Source organism: Gopherus evgoodei, chromosome 4, assembly GCF_007399415.2.
Source record: "Gopherus evgoodei ecotype Sinaloan lineage chromosome 4, rGopEvg1_v1.p, whole genome shotgun sequence".
NCBI classification, from domain to species: Eukaryota; Metazoa; Chordata; order Testudines; family Testudinidae; genus Gopherus; species Gopherus evgoodei.
This window is the reverse complement of record NC_044325.1, coordinates 48,201,678-48,226,951: the sequence shown is the minus strand read 5'-3', so window position 1 is coordinate 48,226,951 and position 25,274 is coordinate 48,201,678. Positions and strand designations below refer to the sequence as shown.

The 25,274-nt window shown below is 40.7% G+C and overlaps 1 protein-coding gene across 1 annotated transcript; it reads left to right on the top strand.

Annotated features, from left to right (window-relative positions):
• Positions 1–1,879: 1,879 nt before the first annotated feature.
• Positions 1,880–23,507, top strand: PAX9 (paired box 9). Its single transcript, XM_030562291.1, has 4 exons — positions 1,880–1,923; positions 2,677–3,303; positions 6,390–6,529; positions 23,102–23,507. The coding sequence occupies exons 1-4, from the start codon at positions 1,920–1,922 to the stop codon at positions 23,354–23,356; spliced, it is 1,026 nt and encodes a 341-aa protein (XP_030418151.1). The 5' UTR covers positions 1,880–1,919; the 3' UTR covers positions 23,357–23,507.
• The last annotated feature ends 1,767 nt before the right edge of the window (positions 23,508–25,274 follow it).

Sequence of the window (25,274 nt, the reverse complement as noted above, 5' to 3'; positions counted from 1 at the left end):
GGTATCGGTGAACTTTTACAAACTGCGGAAATCCTACAATTTACAACTGAGATATTTTTGAACATCCAAATCACGTTGCTGGCACAGAAAAGCAGTGCAAAATACGTATCGGAGATCAAATGTATCAATATTACGAAAAAGCCCACAAAATGACCATGATCGCCTTTCCCTTCATCAAGAAATAGTTTCAACATACAATTGATTCCGGTCTTGTTTCCGGTAGTATCCTACTCATTCCTGATTGTGCAGATTCACTAGGGTTTAAAATAATACTGTAAAGGAAGACCTAATATCCAAGGAAATTCAATTCTGTCTTCTAACAACCTGCCTCCTTATAAAATCCGCGTCGTTTAATATTTCATTTGAAAATGATATTTGGAAACAGTTCCAACTCGCTCCCTTCTGGGCCGATCAGATTTTTTTTATTTCCCGAGTTTATATTTCATTCTAATTAATGGATTCTATTCTTTCTTGATTACATAGCATTTACATATCCTATTCCTGCAGATTTTACTTTTAAACAAAATTTGAAAGAAAAATATTATAAAATCCTGGCTGGAATTGGAGTGTATAATCTATGTGTATAGTATGACATATGTGTGGAGTGTGTGTAAGTACGTACACAAACATATCTAGTGAATGATACAGGCAACGATGCCAAACAAAACACATTCGCGCGCACACACGCAAGCACTTCAGCGCCTATCAACTTTTTCTGACGATTTTCTTCTGTTAATACCAGTATTAGTGTTTTTATTAAAGTCAAAACCAAGCATTTACATCTTACAATTAAACATAATGTAACACTTAAGATAGGAAATAAAATATAAATTGTATGGAGGTTACACACAACGACCCCCCCCATTTAAACACAGACAGTTGCATCCTCGTTTCATTTGTACAGCTCACTGATTCATTTGGCTTTCGTACCCCCTTTTAGTTCATAACAACAATAAACTTACCTTTAACAATCACAACTCTCTGGGACTTATGCTAAATAATATATTCACTGGTTAAAACGTTTTTATTTTAAAATTACAACAGGATCATGTAAAGATACACGAATCTCTATTACCTGCAAAATAAATGATAAAGAACTCTGCATTTTTCACGACGCTGCTGTTATTCCCCTGTGAAACTGCTGACTCCGGTTATTGGCTATAAACATCAACATACTTTTCTGTCTGGTCATTTATTGTGCAAATATAAATAGCCAGAGGAAACTTGAATGAACTAAAAGGCAGGCGTACCTACAAACTTTGAACAGATTGCTTTCTCTAAAGCCATATGACCAAAATATTGGCACCGTTGAAAATAGCCTAGTAAAGGTATTACCAACCCTGAAAGTATGTACACTTAAACTAATAGATCTCATACACAGGTAGAGACAGGATCAGTTGATTTTTCTACAAAATAATGCCTTACTATAGCGCTATCATTAAACTATTCCGCATATTTCCCATATTAATTGTACTCTCAGTGCGATTTACCACTACGTAGGTATTTAATATTCGTCTCTATTGTATTAGGCATCCAGGTGCTGAGCATGCCTGCAAAAGAAAACGGAAGAGCCTTCCTGGATTATGCTGTCTATCATCATCGAGCACCAATTGGAAGGCCTCTTTACCTTGAGTCCGCCCTCCGGGAGGGGAGTGCCTCTGGTGACTGATAGACTGAGACGCCCAGCCCAGCCCAGCCCAGCCCACGTTGCTGTGAGATTGAAATGCAGAACTCAAGTCTCTTTCATCGGGAAACAGACTTCCTTTTAGCCTTTTTCCTTACGTTCTTGCTATCTCCTAGAGTGGAAATCAGAGGGGCCCGTGGACTTTTCCAGCCGGGATTGCAGGAGGCCGGGAGACTGAATCTGTTGTTAAATTCCCTTTTGCAAGCTTAGTCTCATTGGTGTCCTGCTCAGCGCAATGGGTAAGTGGCTGGAAGCTGCAGGAGGGTTCAAGGGCTGTCAAAAGAGAGAGCACCAGTGTGAGATCATGTGCCGCCGCAATTTGCTTATTGACTTTGTTCGTGTTCCTACAAGTTGTAGGAACATGTTAAGGGTCAGCAGCACAGAATGGAGCAAGCTAATGACTGGTTGGTTTATTATTAATGTTATTATGAGAGTACTGGAGGATTGGAGCCTAACGGATGATTTGAGCCTCTGTGGCACATTGTGTATTGTTGCTGACATCGACAGCACAGCAGTTTAAAAATTAACACGTTTGCTTCGCAATGTGGGGCTAGTGGTGTTGCTAACAAAGAAGCATGAACAGGAGCAAACAGCACTAGAATTGATCTTTTTCTTTAATTACTACTTTCAGTTTCCCTCACCTCTCACGTTTTTGCAGAATTCAGTCCACCAATTTCGCTGGCTTTCCCCTCTCTTTTGGGGGGAAATAAAGAGACTTGTCTGCTTGTGTGATCTCACTTTTCACCTCTGGAATGTACATTCTGGACTATTTTTAATGGCACAAATCAACGAGCTTTGAAAATGTTGCCACGTTTTTGTTTTTTTAAATTTCAGCCGCATTAGATTAAACCCATTGTAAATGAAGTGACTATGGTGCGTTCCCTCTAACCGGTGACATCTGCGTTTTGATGATTAATAGTTGGGTGGGTTCAAACACCCCCGTGAACCGTTTGCCGTGTCAAATGTGTTTGTGTGTGTGTGTTTGCTTGCAGAACCTGCCTTTGGGGAAGTGAACCAGCTCGGAGGGGTATTTGTGAATGGGAGACCCTTGCCTAACGCCATCCGGCTCCGGATTGTGGAATTGGCCCAACTGGGCATCAGACCCTGTGACATCAGCCGACAACTGCGGGTTTCCCATGGCTGTGTGAGCAAAATCCTGGCGCGCTACAATGAGACTGGCTCCATCCTACCAGGGGCGATCGGAGGCAGCAAGCCTCGGGTCACCACCCCCACGGTGGTGAAACATATCCGGACCTACAAACAAAGAGATCCGGGCATCTTTGCTTGGGAGATCCGAGACCGACTGCTGGCAGATGGCGTGTGTGACAAGTACAATGTGCCTTCCGTCAGCTCCATCAGCCGGATCCTCCGGAACAAAATTGGAAATCTCTCCCAGCAGGGTCACTACGAATCTTACAAACAGCATCAACCCGCTCCACAGCCTGCGCTGCCTTACAACCACATATACTCCTACCCCAGCCCCATCACTGCTACAGGAGCCAAAGTGCCGACCCCGCCGGGAGTGCCCGCAATCCCCAGCACCATGGCTATGCCTAGGACCTGGCCTTCTTCCCATTCGGTCACGGATATCCTGGGGATCAGGTCCATAACAGACCAAGGTAAGAGAAGAGCCAAGAAGACACTTCTTGCTCACATAGGAACACTATGTTGATAGCAAAAGAGGGTTCCCTTAACGCCTAATTTCTGAGCAGTTTTCGTAGAATATTCAGACTTTTCTGTTTCAAAGCAGGAAATCTCCAATTCTTTCAAAGTTTAGTGATAGTTTCATTTCTTTATCTCCATAGTTTGTAAACTACAGAGCTATTTTCTCCAGCACGCACTAAAGATCAGGAACATAATAAAAACGTTAAGGGTTTATGTTTCAAGGCCTCATCTTACTACATTTTCTATGGGCTTATGCTTTTTGGACTTATAACACATAATGCAATGGCAAATGACTCTAGCAAAGATCATTTAGCTGAAGAACAGACAGCGTGGGCTAAAAAATATGGCACATCCACAATAACTCTTTTTCTGTATCATATATCTCATCTATGTCTTCCTTTTCAGTCATTAATGATATAATGATCTCGCATGCCTTCTGTGTATTACGTATATTTGTTACCAAATCAGGCATTCGTAAGTGAAAGCATCTTGAAATTACAGAGAAATTCAGTTTCCCTAGTTTTCGCAATCAGGCCAAATTTGCTCAGACAGGAAGTTCAAATGTCACCTAATTGCTTTCATTCTTATGTTTGACTTTGTTTTCCTCCGAAGTGGTGGTCCAGAAAAACGAAACCACTGATACTTCACTTGTATTTGTCCCTTTCCAAGCGACCTCTTTTCTTCTACGCCCTTTCTTTTGTTTTGGCTAGAAACGGTAGCTTCTCGCTGAACAAGTCTCTGCCATTTGCAGCAAAACACACTTCCAAGTTTAGTTTTTGTCAAGTAACAAATATTACATGTGATGAAAAGAGCATATTTTACAAATAACTTTGGGCTGTAGCTCACTCTGGGTCCTAATCTTGGAACTGGAGTTTAGCTTTCTATTTTCTCATTGCATGTTTTCAACTACACAAGATATCAGTATAACAAACATCCAAATGCATTGGCATTAGAAAGTTTTTACAAGCCAGGGCAGCCCCTCCCCATGTTAGATTCAAAATATAACCCCCATAAACAAAAACAAAACAAAAATCAAACCAAACGTATGTGCGTGTGGAGCTGGATTTAGAAAATATACATGCTAGGGTATGTTCATTCCACGGTGGGTGGAATGTCTGAAATGAACATTAAACAGGGAAAATTAAATTAGAAATTGAGAGGGTTTTAATGAATTCCTCCTTTATTAACATCATATTGGCAACAGGGCCTCTTAAGGTCGCATTGAATATTTAGATTTCTTTCCTCTTCTATCTCAAGACTTGGGGATTTACAAGATTTACTACAATATACATTCTCCTCTCCCCCAAGCCAAGGTTTGGGCTGCTGAACAGCAGAAACTGCATACGAGGGTTGTTTGCGCTTGATTTGTAGGATAAATTGACCTTGCTGACATTTAAAGGAAGCCCCTATTCATTGAAAAGTGTGAGATCAGCAGAAAAGGGGGCTCGCAGAGAGAGCTCAGGTTCTTAAGACAACTTCAGGCTTATGCCATGGACTGCATTTTCCCTTGCAAGGAGGTTAGAGAGGTAGCTTCTGAACAGAAACAGTTTAACGCGAGAGCTCGATCCTGCTCCCACTCAAATCAATCAAAGGGGTTGCTTTTGATTTCAGCGGGAACAGGCTCGGGCTCCCAGCAAGCACACTTCACAGCTCGGGGGCGAGGTGGTTTAGGAGAAACCATTCTCGCCTCAGTACTCCGGTTCATGCCGAACAATTTTCGTTGCGTGTAAATGTTACAGCCCCGCGAGTCCCTAGCAGAATCATATGCGTTTAAAATCAATGATTTTAAACGTTTTTTACTGGCGTGTGTGTGTTCATAATTCTGCAGTGCCAGAGTTGCGAACAACACAGCTATCTTTTCCCTTTGAAAAAAAAAAAGTTACATTGTTCCGTTAAATCTACCTTGGAAATAATTATGTCAAGCACATAGTTATTCTTACGCAATGTTCTCCTCTAAATTACCTGGTGTCAAGGAAAGGCGATGATGAATGATTCGAAACAACCCTGGGGCTTGTGCTAATCGATATATACTGTGTGAGTTTCTTTGTATTTCGATTAAATACGGAAAGGAAACTTTGAAAGTTTAGCTCCTCTAACTTATGATTTGATCTTTTCTCCTATTGTCTTCCATTCCCTTTGTCTCTCCTGTTCGTCAGTCTTCAACCCCTACCTCCAAAGAGAAACCCAACCGATTTTCTAGAGAGTGAGGTGGCAGGGTGGGGGTGTGCACACATAGAGGTGTGTACACACACAGCAATTTACACGTACAGCGATAAGATGTAAGTAAAAAGATATGTAAATTACCCACATGATATATAATTTATACATCAAGTATTTTTAAAATAAAATTTTATAGGGATTTACTCAGTTTTCTAAACGAGCACCAGAAGTCTCCTTCAAATTACCGAAACCAGTAACTCAGTTTCTGGCCGTTTGAGGAAGATGAGTACAGTCTATTTTAGTACAGAAATTGAAATGCTATTAAAATGTCTTTGAGGTTTAACGTCATAAAACAGGAGACCAGCATACATGGAGCTCCATTTTCTCCACAGGTTTTTATTCTGGGAGAAGAAGGAAATCAAGCTGTTGTAAATATTATAAATAGGTGTCCGGTGGTGTCATTCAGGCGTCATCGGTTACTTTTCTTGATTGCGTGGATAGCAATAGGGAGGATTTGTCACTCAGCTGAGCCAGTCCTGCTAGGAGCTGGAGTAGGGGCGCTGGAACAGTTTTTGTAGTGGGGGTGCTGAGAGCCATTGTACCAAAATATAAACCCTGTCTATGATGGACACCACTTCACGTAAGGGGGTGCTGCAGCCCCCCAGTACCTATGAGGGGGAGTTCTGGCCTCAGTTTTACTAGGGTTTGGGTCACAGGTAAAGTTTGAGAGAGTTGTCTGGTGTGTGTGTGTTGGTGGTGAGGGGGAAGGCACAGCCTCAGTGTAATCACACATAGCAATGCTTGCCACAAGCACACTGCCTTGGCACTTCCCAGCTCATTTTCGAAATCTCTAACGAGCCGTGCCGGTGTCTCCCAACAGTGAGTGACAGCTCGCCCTACCACAGCCCCAAAGTGGAAGAATGGAGCAGCCTGAGCAGAAATAGCTTCCCCCCTTCAGCCCAGCATGCTGTGAACGGACTCGAGAAGAGCTCCCTGGAGCAGGAGGCCAAGTACAGCCAGGTAAAGAGAGACCGCGCTTGCTAACCTCAGGGGGCAGGGCTGCACTGTTGGGGGAGCTTTCCTTCTTTCTGGCTGCAGGAAGGTTCCCCGGCTGGATTTCTAATGGCTGGCTGCGGACGGGCCCAAACTCTCCATAGGCTTCTGGCCTCAGCCTGGCTACAGCCTCAAGTCCCAGATCCCAGCCCCGTGCTGCTCTCTGCTTATTCACAGCTATGCTCTGTACGGGGCCGTGCCCAGGCCTGGCTGGGTTTTGGGACCAGCCCTCCTTTGTACCCTGCCATGTTAGCCGCTGCTTTGTTTAAAGGTGCATAAAAAGCCCGGTAAAGAGCAATTATAACGATCTGTACAGGAAGAAGGACCCCCTTCTCCTCCACAAACAAACTGTAACCCAGCTGACAGAGCCTGGACTGGAGTCGCGCTGCTTCCCAAGCCGCCTCCTTACACGTGCGGGCTTCCCAGGGGAGCGGGGCCCAGGCGGTGTCGCGCTGTATGTGGCACAGGCTAGGCTCTGTCGGGAGAAGCCGATCGCTGCAGTAATAAATGATAATAATGAACAAGGTGCTCAGGCGTTTGCACTCTTCCAATTTAATCTCAAATCCAAGGCCCGCTCAAATGGAGGTGCGCAGGGGAATAAACTGCACGGGCGCTGCGGACTCTGCCTCCCCCACAGGGAGCCCCGGAGAAGGGCCCGTTCACGCAGCTGGCAGAGCTTCATGATGCTCCTCCTAGGTGCCGGGCTTAAATACCCAGCTGGCCTAGGGCCCGATCCTGGTTCCAGCGAAGCCCCATGGAAATCTCCCCCGGGCGCAGGATCGGGCCCGAGAGCGCGGAAATCCCGGGCGCCCTTCTGAGCTCCGGGGTGATCTCGGGGATGGTGTTAAGCCGGCCTCCAGCTGCTTCCCTCTCCTGCCCGCCAGTCCTGAGCAGCTGGGGGACCGCCGCGGGCCCCCGGCAGTGCTTACGGGCCCTTTACCGAAAAGAACCAGACCTCCTCCTGCCTTTGGCACAAAGGTCCCCGCTCTCTTCTGCGCACCGCTCCCGCTTTGCCACCCAGCGAACAGGCCGAGCTCGCTTCAAGCAGGGCACGGGGAGTTCTCCAGCCCCGCTCTGTATTCACGGCAATCCCCGCCCCCACCAAGCCGCTCCCTTTGCCCCTCTCCACTGCAGCCCCCACAGCGTGGGAGCCTGCTTGTACCCGGGGCACTCCAGCAGGGACTTGGCCTTGCAAGAAATCAAAAAGAAATAGCCGTCCCAAAGCTTGTTGGGAACGTGAGAAAGCTACCCACAGGCAGGCCCCAGGGAACCTGGGAATAGCCAGATCAGCTTGTGGGCATTTATATAGCCACCAACGGCTTTACCAGCTGTTGGGAGGTGTGAGCTGGTTTGGGGGAGATGCTTAAGTCAGTTACCTGAACTTCCATACTGTCACTGCACAGACAGCAACAGCGACAGAGGCCAATTTCCTACTGTGCATCTAGAAATACACCTCATATTTGGATGTTCACTAAGTGAATTTACTTAGAGAACAGAGCTTGATTTCTGACCCCAGGTATTTTGAGGGTAGCTTGATTAAAATTCAGGCTCACTGCTTTAAAAAGAATCATTCCCAATATGCATTTAAACACATTGAAAATTCACACCATATTCAGCAGGTGATCGAATAGCTTGGAAACAGGGTATATACTTTGCTTTTTTATATTGTTAAGCAATTTTATTCCTAAATAGTCTATTAAATTCCTATGATTTTTCTTACTGAACAATATTAGAAACAGTTGCCTAACTTTTACATTTGCTGATAAGGGATCAAATCATGCCCCCAGGGATAAGATGTAACAGACTTAAATATGACTGACTTGTGTAGCACATTTTTAACAACATTTTTTATACACAGTAAAAATACATTTCAAAACCATAGCATATTTCCCATAACATGTTAATTCTGCTCTCTATGCAGAGTCTGACATTCATTCAGAGGGTGGTTCTACTTTGTTTTGGGAAATTCATGTCCTGTATTCAAACTGTGTTATTGTTGGAGGGCAGCATTTTCAGAAGTGTTCAGTAAATTTGTATGGCTTAATTTTTGGATATCACTTTTTGCTTGATTTTCAGAGCTGAAAGTCCCCTGCCCTGTTGAAAATCAAGCACAAGGTGTCTAGAGTTGGGCACCTGAAATACAGTGCTCACAAAACGAATGAACACTTCTGAAAACATAGCTGTATAGATGTAATGGAAAATGGGGTAGGCCCCAAACGTGAGCAACCTTTTTATTATGTTTGCTAACACTGTGTACAGTGGTGCTGGAACTAAGGGTGCTGCTGCAGTCCCTGGCTTGACATGGTAACAACAAGCACCAAATAAATGATTTCAGTGGTTTCCATCATCAGCACCCTCAATATAAAAATGGTTCCAACACTCCTGACTATGTAAAACTAGCTTATTTTTCCCAATTAAAAATAATGCTAGCAGCCCAACTAAGAGTTGCAATTAATGAAAAAAACTTTAATGAATTAATTTAATTTCCAGGCTTCTAGTTTTATTAAAATAAATAGTGCATATGCAAACAAGTTAGCAAAAAATACCTTGCCATTGTCCTTTTAAGAACAGTCCTCTATATAATTGCTTAGGCCCCCGATCTTTCAAAGACTTACGCACATGGGTAAGTTTATCATGTAAATAAATCCACAGAAGTATTTGCAGGATTAGACCCTTACCTTGTAAACTGCTGCATCTCATAGGTTTTCAGTCACCTGAACAGATGAGCTAAAGAACAGTGTAACATAAATTGAACTTTACAATTGTTTTCCACACGAGCGTAGGAAATTGTATTTTACATCTCATCCTTTCAATATATATGCATTTTATATTTATATAAATGTTCTTGTGGCAACACTAATATTATTTAAACATTACATACAACCTAGAAAGTTGACTACAAAAATTACTTGTAAAATGTAGGAAAAAAATGGGGGCAAATGCTACACTATTAGTAATTTTGTGTTCACTTACCACATATATATTGTCCACAAGATAAAACGGCCAAAAAATAGTTATCAGTTGTGGAAAATGTCATTTTCAGAGCTGTGCATGTTCAAAAATAAAATAAAATAAAATAAAAAGTGCTGCTGAGTACTTTTAAAAACATCTTTGTTTCCAGAATAGTATTTGTAGATTAAATCTGGCTCAGGGAAGCTCTAATTTATATTCTGGGCTACTTACAGTATAGTGTTCTTGCTTGTTTTCTATAATATTAATTAAAATGTATATAACTGTCTTAATTCATAAATTGACTACTTCTATGACCCAGAATATTCTCAAAAGGAAATAAATGCCCAAGAAGAATGTGAAATTTTTTGCAGTTTTGGCAAGATTCATGGTTTGAATAGAACTTTTCAACAAGGTACAAAATGGATTTCAGATTGAATGCTCAATGCACAGGCAATTTTCTTATCAGTTTGTTCATTTGGGTTGAAATTCACCCTAGCACGGTGCGTCTGTGGTAAACATTCTGAGGCAGTTAAATCAGACAGCAAGACTGTGAGATGTCTCCACACCCGCTGCAAAGGGGGAACTGCCTGGTAGACTGGCATAGGAAGGAGGAGAGATCCTTGGGTCTGAACTTGTGTGGATCCAGGGTAAGAGTATCTAGTATCAATGGAGTAAGAAGTTTCAGCCAGTATCAATACTACACAGAGACTACAATGAAATACGTGCACTGCCCGTGGGCTACTGGGTGAATGCCATTCCAACGGGTTCCCTGCACAAATCTTGTTTACTGAAGCTCTATCCAGAGGGGGATGAATGTGGAATTTCATCCATAGAACAGAAGTGATTGGTCTAAAATAGTAGATTTAACCCTGTGCTCGTTTTATGCCAACATAACTAAAGTCAGTAGCGCTTCCTTGGCCTAAAACTAGAGTAAAACAGTGAGGAATCAGGCTCTGTGCCTCTAATGAGAGTTCTAATTGCAGAACAAGGGTGCGGAGAATGTGCCACACTGCACTTGGAACAGGGTTTAGTGGGAGATGAGAATACAGCTATTGCTGATTATCATTATTTATAATTTGTTATGCACCAACAATGTGCAAGACACAGGTGGTTCTGCTTTCCACCACATGCACTGGGGGGAATGCTGCACACAGATGCCTCAGTCTGATTCGGCTACCCTTACTCATGTGGAGTGCTTCTTCACACACAAGTAGCCCAACAGAAAGTCACTCCACGTGAGAAAGGGTGGCAGAATTGAGCCCTAAATAAGGTTTTTTTAATACAGTCCTGCTATATTTACTTGTTCCAACCTTGTATAAGCAACACAGTCATTTTAATTGGCCCAATCATGCAGGCAACTCTTTCACTGACTCCTGTATCAGTCTTTTGGGTGCACAGGCAGTGCCCCCTTTGCAGCATGCAGGTGGTGCAGAGACTCCTTTGCATACTGCCCTTCATTCCACACTTGCCGCACATCAATGTGAATTTTGCCTGAGTAAGGACTAAAGAATCGTGTCAAAAATCTCCAGATTTTTTGTCTTTGCAATATGCTGTCACATGCACTTGACACAAAATCTACCTTTCACATGTACAACATTTTAATCTCCCCACATTAATAATTTTCTTGTGTCTCTGGAGGGCCAAACTTTGTCCTATATTTGAGCTTCGACAGCTTGAAAACTTTGGCTAGCACATTCTGATTTTGCATCAAAAGTTCCCTAGGAAATCAGAGAGATGTCTTGTAATGTTCCTATTGATTTTTAATTAACGGACACCTCCAGTCTTAAATTGTATGCAAGCAATTGCATTATATTTTCCCAGTGCATCATTTTACACACTTCTGTAAGCAAAGCCACGTTGCAGACAGCGCAGTCTGAGTAAAGAGGAACCTGAAGCGGAAATTAGATTTTTCAGGGAACGTGACAGTTTTGGTTCACAAATGCTTCACATCTTCAAACTCAGCAACACAACCACATATATGCCTGAAAACATACTTTATTAAGTGTTGGGAGTACTTGTGAGAATAATTACTGTCTGTGAACATTGATATGAAAAAAATGAATATACCATGCATTTAAAGAAAAGTGATTTCAGAGTTAAGCCGCTTGCATACACAGTTGCTTTTAGGGAAACTGATTGAAATCCTTGTGGAGCTAAAATAAATAGAATTCCATTTGTACATTGCATTTGAAATGAAGATGTTTTATAAGTATAAACAGTTTGTAAACTGCAGTGTTCAAAGGACTAGGAATTGAATAGACTAATTTTATGGAAGCACAAATTGAATAGTACTGAAGTTCGTATTTGCATGTCTATAATTAATGCAATGATTTGGGTTATGTGTACATTTAATTAGTGGAATGTTAGGCAAATATTATCACAATATTTTTCTCAGAATTTATTGTCGTGGATATTGCAGGAAGAAGACATGCACATTTGACTAGAATGGCTGCTACTTTCTTAACAGGCCAACATTAAGAACTAGTGTCTAAGGACAGGTATTCTGCAAGTTAATTCTGTTCTAAGATCTGATTCAAAACCCACTGGAGTTAGCGAAAAGACTCCCACTAACTTAAATGAGCTTTGGATCAGGCCCTGAATGAGGCCCCACTCTAGCAAATCGGAGACACTATTCATGGCTAGAGCTTATGCATGCTAATATGTAAGAAGCCGTGCTCTCATCCTGAGAGCTTCACTCACTCACAGCCAAACCTTTTAGCAGCTATTGAGCATTCACTTCTACACCCAACCGTTTATCAGCTAATGAACATTCCCTTTTGGAATTTTCAGGAGTTACTGTTCCTTCCTCCCAATTGCACCGAGATTAGGAGGTCATGAACTCCAACCTCTTATATCATGGGGAGAGACTCTCATATCCAGGCCTCCATTTTAGGGCAATAGAGGGCAAATAACTGCAGATGCAATTCTGCACCCATAATTATTTGCACCAACAGTTTAGGCCATGTAAATATTTAAGATCCTACTCTTTGGTTACAATGGACAATGTATTGTGGGTGCAGTAGGCACAGCACCACTAATTATTTTCATCCACAATTATTTGCACTCACAGAAAATGGTGACCCTAGTAAGAGTGAGCTGAATATTTAGCCCTAAATGTTTTGGTCTATTATCTAACCCTCTTACAAGACTTACTTGCCACAAAATGCCACTAGCAAATTAGTTAGCTGGCATCCTCCACTCCTAATCAGACTCTGAACAGTTGGATTCATAAGTGAAGGTCCAGGGATAAACAAGTCCCTGCTAATATCCTAGAAATGCACTTTCTCCAGGCATCAAGTGTTCTGGGCACTAAGAACATGTTCCCATTGGCTTCCCTGCCAAGGTGCCAAGTAAAATTCCTAATTACCCAGTTAGCTGAAGGGATTATGTTGTCTACTACACCTGAAAAGGGAGGAATTTAGACCAGAACAGTCTGGCCTGGGGACTCACCAGTCCTGCTGTACTCTGATTAATTGCTCTACACTGGTTCACACCATCAGGACATTGTCACCAAGGTGGATGATGAGGTCTAGGCATCCATGTCATTGCATGTTGTGGATGAGCGGCATGAGCTGATCCCACTACATACACCTGATTCCTTCCCAGGTGATCTGGATCGCACCCCATTCGAATCCTATTCGTGAGACCTGCCTCTTACTGGCCACCCGCTTCCACGCCCAAAACACAGTGCCCTGCCCAACAATCCACATGGCTTCAGGGCACTCCACCGGGATGAAACTAATAAAGAAAGTCAGAGAGGTGAGTGAATGGTTGGTGCCCAGGTTGGCTCCTGTGTGCCAGCTACCTATTGCCTGGACATCACTGTCTGGGAACTCAGTCACGGTAGTCAAGATCATGGCACCTATTCTGAAGGAATGAGGAGCTTGAGTGTTGAGGGATCCTCATCAGGACCAGATTCTCAGAAAGATGGGAATTTGTTAGAAACCCATCCCATAAGCCTTGCTGTGTTTGGAGTGCAAGAGAATGGAGACAGGAATCTATACCTGGTGCTTTATGGCTGCCATGGCAATTGGGTAGCCAATGGGGATTGCCTGTATTCCCAGTCACAGGCAATGGGCTCTGATGTCAACTTCATCAGTTTGCCAGCACCTGATAATTGCTCCCGCGAGCTTGGAGCCTTGATGGACAATAGGATTGCTGGCTTTGGGTGACGGGTCTCCACTGGGAGGGCAAATTACTAGCGCTATTAGTAGCTTTCTCTGTGAGCTAGAAAGTCTTGAGGTAGCTCCTACTCCCTTATTTTCTCCATCCTGCTGACTCCAGCATGGTCTGATTATATTGTTAAATATACTATATTAGGTAGATATTTTCTACAGAACTTGTGAGAACAATACCCTCTTATCTATCAATGTAGACAAGCAAAACATTAGTTCCTTACCATATATTATATAGATTTTATGGAGGTGCCAGTTGCAGTTCCATAGTTGAGGCTGGAGTATTAAACTTAAAGCATATAGAATTTATTTAGAAAATTTTATATAACTTTGCATCAAAGGGGGTTTACTAGATCCATCTTAGGTATTAGTAGAGCACTCACCATAGTTTCAAAGGAGAATGACCTCCACTTATATTGTATCATGTTCTATAAATCAGATTTTGAACTGAAAATGCACACTGGCACGAATGTACAGTGCTCATATGTCACCTGTCTTTTAAGAATGCCACTGCCATGTCTTATGTTAGCATATGATTGAGGACAGAAAATTAGAATTCAAAATGATCTTGACAAACTGGAGAAATGGTCTGAAATAAATAGGCTGAAATTCAATAAGGACAAATGCAAGGAGAGGAATAATCAATTGCACAAATACAAATGACTGTCTAGGAAGGTGTACTGGAGAAAAGGATCTGAGGGTTATAGTGGATCACAAACTAAATATGAGTCAACAATGTAATACTGTTGCAAAAAAACCAAATATTCTGGGATGTATTAGCAGGAGTGTTCGAAGAAAGACATGAAAAGTAATTCATTCATTCTACTCAGCACTGATAAGGCTTCAGTTGGAGTATTGTGTCCATTTCTGGGCACCACACTTCAGGAAACATGGACAAATTGGAGAAAGTCCAGAGGAGGGCAACAAAAATGATTAAAGATCTAAAAAAACATGACCTACAGTGAAAAGTTGAACAAAAATGGGGTTTGATTATTCCAGAAAAGAGAAAACAGAGGGGTAACATGATAACAGTCTTCCAGTATGGAAAAGGTTGTTATAAAGAGGAGGAAAATAAATTGTTCTCCTTAACCACAGAGGACAGGACAAGAAGTAATGGGCTTAGATTGCAGCAAGGGAGATTTAGGTTAGACATTAGGAAAAAGCTTCCTAACTGTAAGGGTAGTTAAGCAGTGGAACAAATTATCTAGGGAGGTTGTGGAATCTCTGTCTCTGGAAGTTCTTCTGAACAGATTAAACACAGGTCTAAATATTACTTTGTCGTGCCTCAGTGCACAGGACTGGACTCAATGAGCAATTGAGGTCCCTTCCAGTCATACATTTCTATGATTGACCTTAGCTGTGGTGGACTATACGTGTGAAATCCACTCCACTATGAAATCCATATTTTCTCTCTAGAAAAAAACAAAACAAAACACCCTGACAATATTAAATCCCCTTTCTTTCGCCTCCAAAAAATAAGTTTTGTTTTGTTTATATGACCATTATTGGGTCTCATATGTGTTATTTCTCTTTTACCACACTGTTGTTGTCATGGACTCCTTGAGTCTGGTTTTGATGTGTTTGGCTTCTAAAGAAGGTGTGTTCACTTTTATTTCTGTTCTATTTTGTTTTGGTGATGTTGTGCAGTGCCTCTGGAACCTTTGGGAGGGGGTTGTTGTTGGTGGGCAAATCAAATTTATTATTCCTGTTTCTGAGAACAGTTTTTTGCTCCCCTAAAGAAACCCAGGTTTGGAATTTGATAACCAAACATAATTAAGCTATGTCTTGATGAATGTTACAACTGTAGTTACAAAATTCAATTAGGCTGATCCAACTTGGTGTGTTATTTGGTGCAGCTGGAGCTGTCTATGAAAAAAGGGAAACAACTGTAAGTTAATACAAAAGTGCATTAAATATAGAGGGTAGAACCTGCCCATTATGAAGAGAGTGGACTACGTTTTATAATGAAGTAGCGTGAATGTCTCTTGGAGTTTCATTACAAAACACTGCATATTGAATTCTAGTTACCATGAACCTAAACTGACAGTAAAGTTATGTGAAAAAAATGACCTCACTTCAGAGAGATCCACGGTTTGTGGACAGCTAGTTAATTAAATATTTGGACCCTGATCTTGCAAACATTTAATCATGTGCATAATTTTATTCATCTGAATAATCATGTTCAATTCTAATGTAGGATTGTTAACTCTGCTCCATGTCATTTATATATAAAGAGTAAACCAACTAGATCCCAGCTCCCGAAGAACTCTCTTCAGTTTTCACAGCCAGATAATTTGGAAATCAGTGCAATTACATTTCCCCTGAGCAATAAACCAAGTATAAAGCTACCACACTTATACTGTTAGAATTTTTAAATAATATAATTTCAAATGTATTGCACTCTAATATATTTACTATGCTGAAATTGAGGTAATATATTTGAAGACAGTGTTCTACCTCCTACTAGATAATCCACATTCTATTCAGGTTGAAATTTCCTTTTGAACATTGAAGTTGTTTAACGAAAATTTCCTTCCTCAGTTTTAAAAATAAATCTTATCCTGCTCCCAGTGAAATTAATGAGCATTTGCCTTTGACTTCAATTGGAAACAGGAGCATGTCTAGTAAAGGTAACTATTTCCAGTATGCTGGATACAGTACATTATAAAATACGCATACATTTTTGGATCAAGCATAGTAATGAAAACTCAGCAAATACGGGGTTGCAGAATTCACTCTAACTAGACTACTCATGCATATCTGGCTATACAAAGCTATATCTGGACACAACTTGTGGTCAAAATTATTTCTCAGAAACATTCTTTTATGAATAGTTTTGCCATAAAAAGGCCAAGTACTGCAGTCCTTCCCTAGAGCTCAGCTCTGTAAACTCTTACTCCTGCAAGTAATTCTGACTCACATGAGTATCCCCATTAACATCAGTGGAACATTCATGAGCATTTGTAGGATCATGTAATTTTTCCCACTGATGCCAAAGGCCTTAGTAATGACTGCAGAATTTAGCCCTAATTCTATTAACTACAATCATAACCAAAATATTATTTTATGTTATTTATTTTAAAAGGTTAGAAGAAATGTATGTGTATTAATTGCATCTTTAGGCAATCCACTTTCCTAAAAGAGATTTCCATTACGTACCTGCTGATGATGTTTTACTTGAAAGATTTGGTTACCCGTCCCTTGGGGATTGATATGTTTGCTTGATTTATAAATCATATTTACCATCCAATTAAAGGGAATGATTTAGCATGTTTGCTTCCTTTATATTTACAGTTTACTTTTGATTGCTTCTAGTCATATTCCTGTAACCTCTCTGACTAGTTATAGGTACATCACGAAGTACGTTAAACATATTCCCGGCATTTAAGGTGATTTACTCCTACTATCGAAAGACTAGATATGCAGCTGTGCTCTCTGCTGTAGTTTTCCTTTGCTGTGGAAAAATTTACTTGTTCAGCAGCTACTTTGCAAATGTGTTTTCAGCACATTGGATGCACATTTCCAGTTTGCAGAAATTGCTCCAGCTTTTCATTTTGAAAAATGAGCAGTGAGAAAATGTCTTATTTGTGGAGTTACGGCAGCGTGTCTATAATTAAGGCTGCTGGCAACAATCCATTCTAAAGGCTAACCGCTGCTCTTAGTAACACTAGTGTGAAAACTTTGATAGTCTGTTTAGTTTGCTTTTGGGCAATGGCTCTGCACTGGAGGATAATGTTAAGACGTGAAGCTTGCTGCTCCAAAGAGAGGCATTACATCCACACTGATATTATGGTTGAGAGCTAGCAACTGTTTACCAGAGGTCCATTCCTATTGACCTGACACAGGCAAAACTCCAACTGATTCCAGTGGGGAAATTTGGTTTGAAGCAAGATTACTGGATCAAGCTCATTAGTGTTGATAAACTGGGTAGTTGAGGAAGGCACTGTTTGCCCATGAAAAATGTTGTTTCTCAAGGAAGTTACAATTTGTTTTTCATAGATGTTTAAAACACCTCTTCAGAATGAAAGCTCCAAAAACACCTTAGCCTAATGGAATATCACAGCAAGCACCAGAACAATGGGTTGATGAGACAGAATAATGGAGGCAACTCTATCAAAATAATAACCACTTACATTGTCCATCCAGAATATTATGATTTACAGTAACAGACATGAATGTACTGCCATAACTTTGCATGGTATTTTTCATAAATTTTAAATAGACACAGTTCCTGCTCTAAAAAGCTTACAATTATAGAATTCAATGAGGAAGGTTTTGCAGGATCAGGCAATAAAGCAGGCACCCATAAAACATATGTGTAACAGACAACAAGGGGGTAAGGGGAGAAGGGATAAGGATTAAATCAAGTCAAAGTGATAGGAATCATTCACTGATGGAACTCTGGATTTACACTGGGGTAACTCAGAGCAGAATTTGGCCCATATGGTTTCTACAGGCCAAGATTGGAAAAAATGAAAACCATTAAATGGAAATGGTGGAGACCGTGAGGTAAATAGGAGAGATTGTCTGAGGAGTTTGTTCCTTGTCTCCTCAGAAAACACAAGCTAGAGGCCAACCCTGCCTTACCGAAGTTAATGGAGTTTTGTCATTGAATTCATAGGAATAGGGCTGATTCTTAAGGATATGTCTACATTGCAATTAGACATCTGCAGCTAGCCCAGGCCAGCCAATTTAGGCTCACAGAGCTTGGGCTAAGTAAGGGGCTGTTTAATTGCAGTGTAGATGTTCAACTCAGGCTGGAGTCCAAGCTCTGGGACTGTCCCACATTGTTAATTAAACAGGCCCGTAGTCTGAATCCTGTGAGCCCAAGTCAGCTGACATGGGCGAGCCACGAGTTTTTAGTTGCAACGTAGACATACCCTAAGTGACCAGATGGCCAATGTAAACTACTTGTTCCAAAGATTATTATCAGTCATTGGCCCCAATGTAATCTCAAATATACACCGCTACCTTGATATAACACCACCTGATATAACACAAATTTGGATATAACACAGTAAAGCAGTGCTCTGGGGGGGAGGGGGCTGTGCACTCTGGTGGATCAAAGCAAGTTCAATATAACACGGTTTCACCTATAACACAGTAAGATTTTACAGTATTATATCGAGGTAGAGGTGTAGATAGCAAATAAAATGATTGGGCCAAATCCTCAGCTGGCAAAAATAAGTGTAGCTCTATTGACTTCACTGGAGAAATTCTGAATTGCAACAGCTGAAGTGCTATGTGGCTAACTATTTTTAAATTATGGACCTGATTCTCCTTTCATTTACACTGATGTAAATCAGGTGTAACTCAGTGGAGCGGGACCTGTGTAAATTTGGTAGAAGCCAGAGCAGAATCAGGCCCTGAATCTTACAAGCACAGCTGAAAGAACTTGTTTTGCTAAATTTACACACCACTAGCAAATTGTGGGTTCTATATTTTGAACATAACTCAGAACTGCTGAGGTTCTAGTTTCATTTCACTCTTGTAAAACATGAGTTCTAGGCAGATGCAACATTGGAAAGCAAATTTTTCCCCAGGTCTTCCTAGAAACAGAGCAGTAATTACCTTCCAATGAGATTCTTTATTATTTGTATAGCACAGGTTTCCATTCAGTTAGAAATACATTTATGTGTTTTTAAAATTAAATTTCCCATGAAAAACAATGGTTTAAATTAAGAGAAAAATATTTTTGAAACTTAATAATGTTTCATGAAACTCAGTCCTTAAAGTTCTAAAGGTTTTGCAAACTCATAAACACCATAGGGTTCTCCCACTCCTAATTATATGTGTTTGGATTTTGGTGTTCATTTCCTCCTGTTGAAATACATAGGTTGAATTATTCGTCCAATGCATATAGGGTCATGGAATGTAATCCCTTCCATTTATTTTGTAAGTGAATGTAGTACTTGTAAGAAGTGCCAGATTGACAGATGGAGATTCAAGCTCTCTGTTAACCCATACAATCATCAGAATCATCATCAATGAAAGCTTCCTCTCACTGCCCCACCTATGTGCCTCAAACCTAATTTGGAGGGTAGACCCGTTTCCATGACAGTTTGGTCCTTGGTCTCTTTGCTGAAACTTCAAGTTAGAGTGCCAATTAGTGCCTACTGTGATGATGGTTTTGTGAGATAAAGACTGGTTAGTTAGGAACTAAAATGAGGCCAATTCATTTAATCAAAGAGTCATCAGGTGATAACAGTTTTTCAGTCATTATCAACCCCTAGGAAAGATTTGAACTGGTGACCAATAGGTGAAAGGCTCCATACTGGACTACAAGTCACTAGAGCAATTACATTTTAAATCCCAAAGCAATGTATTTGGGTAATATTAAAACATATCAAATCATCGGGGGGGGGGGTTAAGAAAAGGGGTGGGGGCATGCAGGCCTAATTTGACATTTACAAAATCAGGGTATATTTTTATTATTTATCTTTTATAAAAATGAATGAATCTGAAATCAAATTTTGTTAATGAACTACCCAGGTAAAATATGCAGTGTAACTCAGTAAAAAACTGGAACTCTTCCAAAAATTAAAATCTGTGGTTGTTTATTTTATTCACTGGCATGGTATCATGCTAGGGAAGGCCAATGTAAAGATATGTAAGAAGATGAAATAATTGTGCCTTTGGGTCTAAGCATTTATCAAAAAACATGCAGTCTCCTATTCTTGAATAATGCCTGACAAATTTATTTTAATGACACGTGGCATATTTTATTTGGTTCCATTTCTACTTACAATGCCAGATTTGCCTCACACAATGCACAGTATTCAGTTCTGGAGTGCCAGTCCAGACAAGATTCTCACTGACTTCAATTACAATTTTGCCTAGGTAAAGCCTGTAGGACTGGACCCAACAGACAGTGGTTCTTGAAGACCAAAAGTTACACTGCTACCAAGCATAACTATTTTTAATAGTGGGTGAGTGGTGTGAAAAGAATCATTGTCAATGTAAATCAAACAGTGCATTAATATGGAAATGACAAAATATCAGAGCACACCTTTGAATGACACCTTTGAATTCTAATCACCTCTTGCAGTAGAATTTTCTAATGCCTCATGCAGTAGAATTTTCAATGTATTTTAACAGGCACAAAGAGAAGCAGCCAGTGTTTGACATTCTCTGAGAACATTCTATAGAATGATATTCTGTACAGCAGATGATAAACATTCTATTGTCTTCCCTCCTTCACAAAATTGGAGCCCAGATCTGCACACTGGGGGGAATCTGCCTTGGCTCGTGCAGAAGAGGGGTGGAGGGGAGTAAAGTGGGGGATTGGTGGGAGACACCCATCACCCTTCAAAATCTGGGGGGAATCCTTGAAAAGGTAATACAGACTTTGGTGTATAACTTCTGCACAGAGCCACTCATACTTTTAAAGGGGAGGTTTCCAGAGGAAGCCCCCTGGACAACATTCCATAGCAGTGCAGCTTCACTTGGAGCTGTACTGACTGGGAACTGGTGAGGGGCTCACTGGGTTCCTGAGCCAGTGCAGAGGCATAGGATATCCATATTTTGTGGTTTCATGGGTGTTGAGGGATGGATGACCTGGTTTTTCCATGTGGTGGGCAAGCCCCACACTCTCATAAGAAGAATTCAGAAGAAACTCCATGAGGGACAATTCTCAGAGCTCTTCTTCCCCCTGGATCCATGTCAGGCACAATTTCCTTCCTTCATTTTATAGTCAAATTATGTATCTTTGTGTTTCTGAGCTTTATAATATGTAGCTAAGGGCTCCCCTGGCTGTGTCACTCTGGCATGATAAAGTGCTTTCTGTTACCTTTAGGAAAAGCCCAAGAACCTGGCACAGAAGAGATTTTTATAACACCAGAGCAGGAATGGGAGCCCTGAGACACCAGAACATTAACAAGGGCTGAATTTCAGATCAAAATTTAGATATGCAAAAAAATGGCAAATTCAGTTTCAGTTAAACATTTATAAATTTGAAAAAAAATATGTTATTTCCACAGCTGTATAATTTGTGTTAATATGCCTGTTAAATACACAAGGCTGGATTCCTCTCTCTCATGCTGGTTTTACTGCTGTAAAACTTTAATTTGACTTCAGTGGATTCACTCCTGAATTTGATTAGTGTAAAAGACAGGAAAATCAATCCTAATGGAGTTACACTGGTGCAAAGTATATATATGTGAGATCATAACCAAACCTTTATGATTTAGAAAGACCTAAAATGTGGATATAAATCTGAAATTTGGCCAGATGAAATCCAGAGAAGAGAAAAATAGGCAAAGTAGAAAATTTTAACATTATGTGAAGTTTTATCCAAAACAAAAGTTTTCCCCCTTTCTTACATCTCTGTTACACAGCTTGGCTCTAATTCTGCAAAGAAGCTTAACTTTAAGCCTGTGCTTAAATCTAAGTGCAGTGAATTGAAGAACAACACATGCTTATGTGCTTTGCTGAATCAGGACTCTATATGCAGTGCCCTTGTATTTGAATAGAAAACTTCCTTCCTGAAAAAAATAACACTGACACATAAAATAGCACTACATGAATCAAAACCTGAGCAAGATAAATGACTTTGCTTTGCATGTACTCTGATAAGGAGGGATCCGCAGTGTGTGAATTAAAACACTGACCAGTTTTTCATTTAAAAAGGGTGGCATTCCCTTGTGAATTCCTCCTGTGACAGACTGAACGTCTCTCCCTTTTTATTTTAAATAGACATCCTAACCATCTGCCATAAGTGCTGGAACTAAAGGAGCTGCCACACCCCTGGGCTTGAGTGATTTCCATCGTACACATGGTTTACAGTTTGGTTCAATGGCTTTTGGCACTCTCACTATAAAAGTTGTTCCAGCACCCCTGCCATCAGCCTATATAAACGCTTAGGAAAAAATGTTAAGGCTCTTGCAAGTGCCCTGTAATTGTTCTGCTCACAAAAGTCCCATTGAAGTTCATGGGAGTTGTGAGTAAAGATCATTTGCAAGAGCAGATCCCAAAGATGTAGAAGCAGGCTTAAAGAGACACCATGAATAATACTACTACTCACACAGATATCACTTTTCAGCTATACATCTAAACATACTTTACAAAGGTGGGTAAGTATAATTATCCCCATGTTCCAGGCGGGAAAATTGAGGCACAAAGGGTGAAATCCTGGCCACATAAAATTCAATGGAAGTTTTGCTATTGACTTGAATGGGACCTGGAGTTCACCCAAAGCAAGCTGAAGTGAATTGTCTAAGGTCACACAGCAAGTCAGTGGTAGAATCAGGTAGGTATAGAACCAAAATCTCCTTATTCTCTCAGTCCAGTATGCTGCCCCCTGGCTATATAGACATGTGTACAAATTCATGATTATTAGGAGTTCATTCTTTCTGAAGCAGAAAAAAATGTATCTTTATATTTTAGAAACTTTTTTCCCCTCTTTCCCTTTCAGGCACCAAATGGTCTTCCAACTGTCAGCGGTTTTGTCTCAGCATCAACTATGGCGCCTTACCCTACACCAGCCCAGGTGTCGCCTTATATGACATACAGTGCTGCCCCTTCTGGTTATGTGACAGGCCATGGTTGGCAGCATGCTGGAGGCACTCCGCTCTCCCCTCACAACTGTGATATTCCTGCATCGCTGGCATTCAAGGGCATGCAGACAGCCCGAGAAGGCAGTCACTCTGTCACAGCCTCTGCTCTCTGATATGCAATTCATTCCAGAACAGCTCAACCGTTTTCCTCCCCTCCCTGGCTCAGAGACTGATCTTTTGGATTGGTGACATTTACAGATTTCTCCCCCCAACCTTCCTCCCACAACATTTTTTGATTGAACTAGCCAAAACATAAGAAACTGATCCATGGGTTGTTGCCCTGGCACTGTGTTAAGCAAAGAAGATTTTACATCCCTCAAAGGGCTCATGGGACTTTCATTGGTAAAACCACCCATATTTATTCTAAGTCAACAAGAACTCTTTAAATGTGCAATTGTCATTGAGATTGTGTAAAAATCAATACAGAGAAATCAATGGGGAAAGATATGCTATGCCTCTAATCAACAAAAGTGGCCAAACAGAAGTTATTTGCTGATGATCTGTCTCTAGAGAACAAATCCTTTATTGACAAGGTTAAGTGATCCACTGTTATTGTTAAGATATTGCTTTTTGTTTGTTTGTTTATCAAGGCAATATGCGGCTCTCGCATTCTTCCTGTATTTCAGCCTGTTACAAAAACAGTAAGGTGTTTGTATTTTCTATCTATTTGTAAATATAAGCTTTGGCCAGCATGTGTGTTTCCATTCCACAGTATGTTTCTGCTTCTTGTCTGATGTTAAAAAGTCGTTTCTGTTTCTTGCTTGGTGATGGCAAGGGCCTCAGATGGCTGAGGTTGAGACAGTTCTTTTGGTATGTTTTGTGCAGTCAGTGGAGGCTTCAGCATCTTAAGAAAGACATTTTGTTTCTTCAGCAGAGGACTCAAAGGCAATCGACCAAATAACTCTAGTCCCAGGTCATACCCATCTCCCAGAGTCATGACACAACCACACGTGCCAAGTGTACAAAAGAGAAGCAGGTGGAAAATAGCTGAACAAAACCAAGAACTGTAGAGGAAAGTGATTTAGAAGCTTGAGTTTAATGTGAAATTTAAGTTAACAAAACCACTGTGAAACAAAACTGTACTGTCATTGTTGGCTTCCCTGTGTTCAGCAATTTCAGCCCCAAGGTTGCGTTGTAACTTTTTGAACAGAAAAAGCTGTCTTAAAATTTCTGCTTTAATGAATGTAAAAATGGCTCCTGGTAAAGTTTACATTGTTGTACATAAACAAGTCTCACTCGTAGGTATACTGGTGGTGGTCCAACAAATACAAATTTATATAATGTTAAACTCCCTTTTGGCATTTCTGTATCTACTGGCAAGCATTCTGTCCCAATCATGTTGCTTTTAATTTTTCTACCTGACATTAACCTCCCAAAAGCTAATATTTTGGTCTTTTCAAACTTACCTGTTTTCCAAGGGCAATAAATAAAGTTCTGAATATTACTCCAGTAAGTCTTCCACATGCTTCCAGACACGTGTGGAACACATGCATGAAAGAGATAGATTTGAAAATTGGTGTGACATTTCATATCCTTAATAGAATATTAATATATTGTGTACTTTTAGAATTCTTGTGCAATAACTTAAAAGAACTTCACTAGATATAGACTTTAAAAGACTGCATTAATTAAATCATCTTTATTTCTTCTTAGCTATATTAGACATTGTTTCAATGGCACAATAAAATCCAGTACCTGTTATGGGAATTTCAAGCTTTTATTTATAACTCAGATGGCCATAGGCAGATTTCCGTGGCACTGTAAAGGAAATAATGAGTAAATAGCTACATATGCCTTATCATCATGCCTTATGACCAGTACACGGAGGTACATACTCTGAGTAGTTCATTAACATCAATGGGATTGCTCACAGTGTGTAGGTCTTTGCAGGATCGGGGCCTAACAAGCAGCTTGAAACTTTGTGGAAAGCTTTCAGAAAAACATATTTCCACAGTAACTATTTGTAATTTCATAAACATAACGAGGACTACAGATTAGGAATAATCAGCAAGGCAGATGGACTCTAAGGGC

Excerpts from the sequence above, each read along its gene's own strand:
- PAX9 (XM_030562291.1), top strand. Across the intron at positions 3,304-6,389 it reads CAGGTCCATAACAGACCAAG|TGAGTGACAGCTCGCCCTAC; the intron begins GTAAGAGAAGAG and ends GTCTCCCAACAG. Across the intron at positions 6,530-23,101 it reads AGGAGGCCAAGTACAGCCAG|GCACCAAATGGTCTTCCAAC; the intron begins GTAAAGAGAGAC and ends TTTCCCTTTCAG.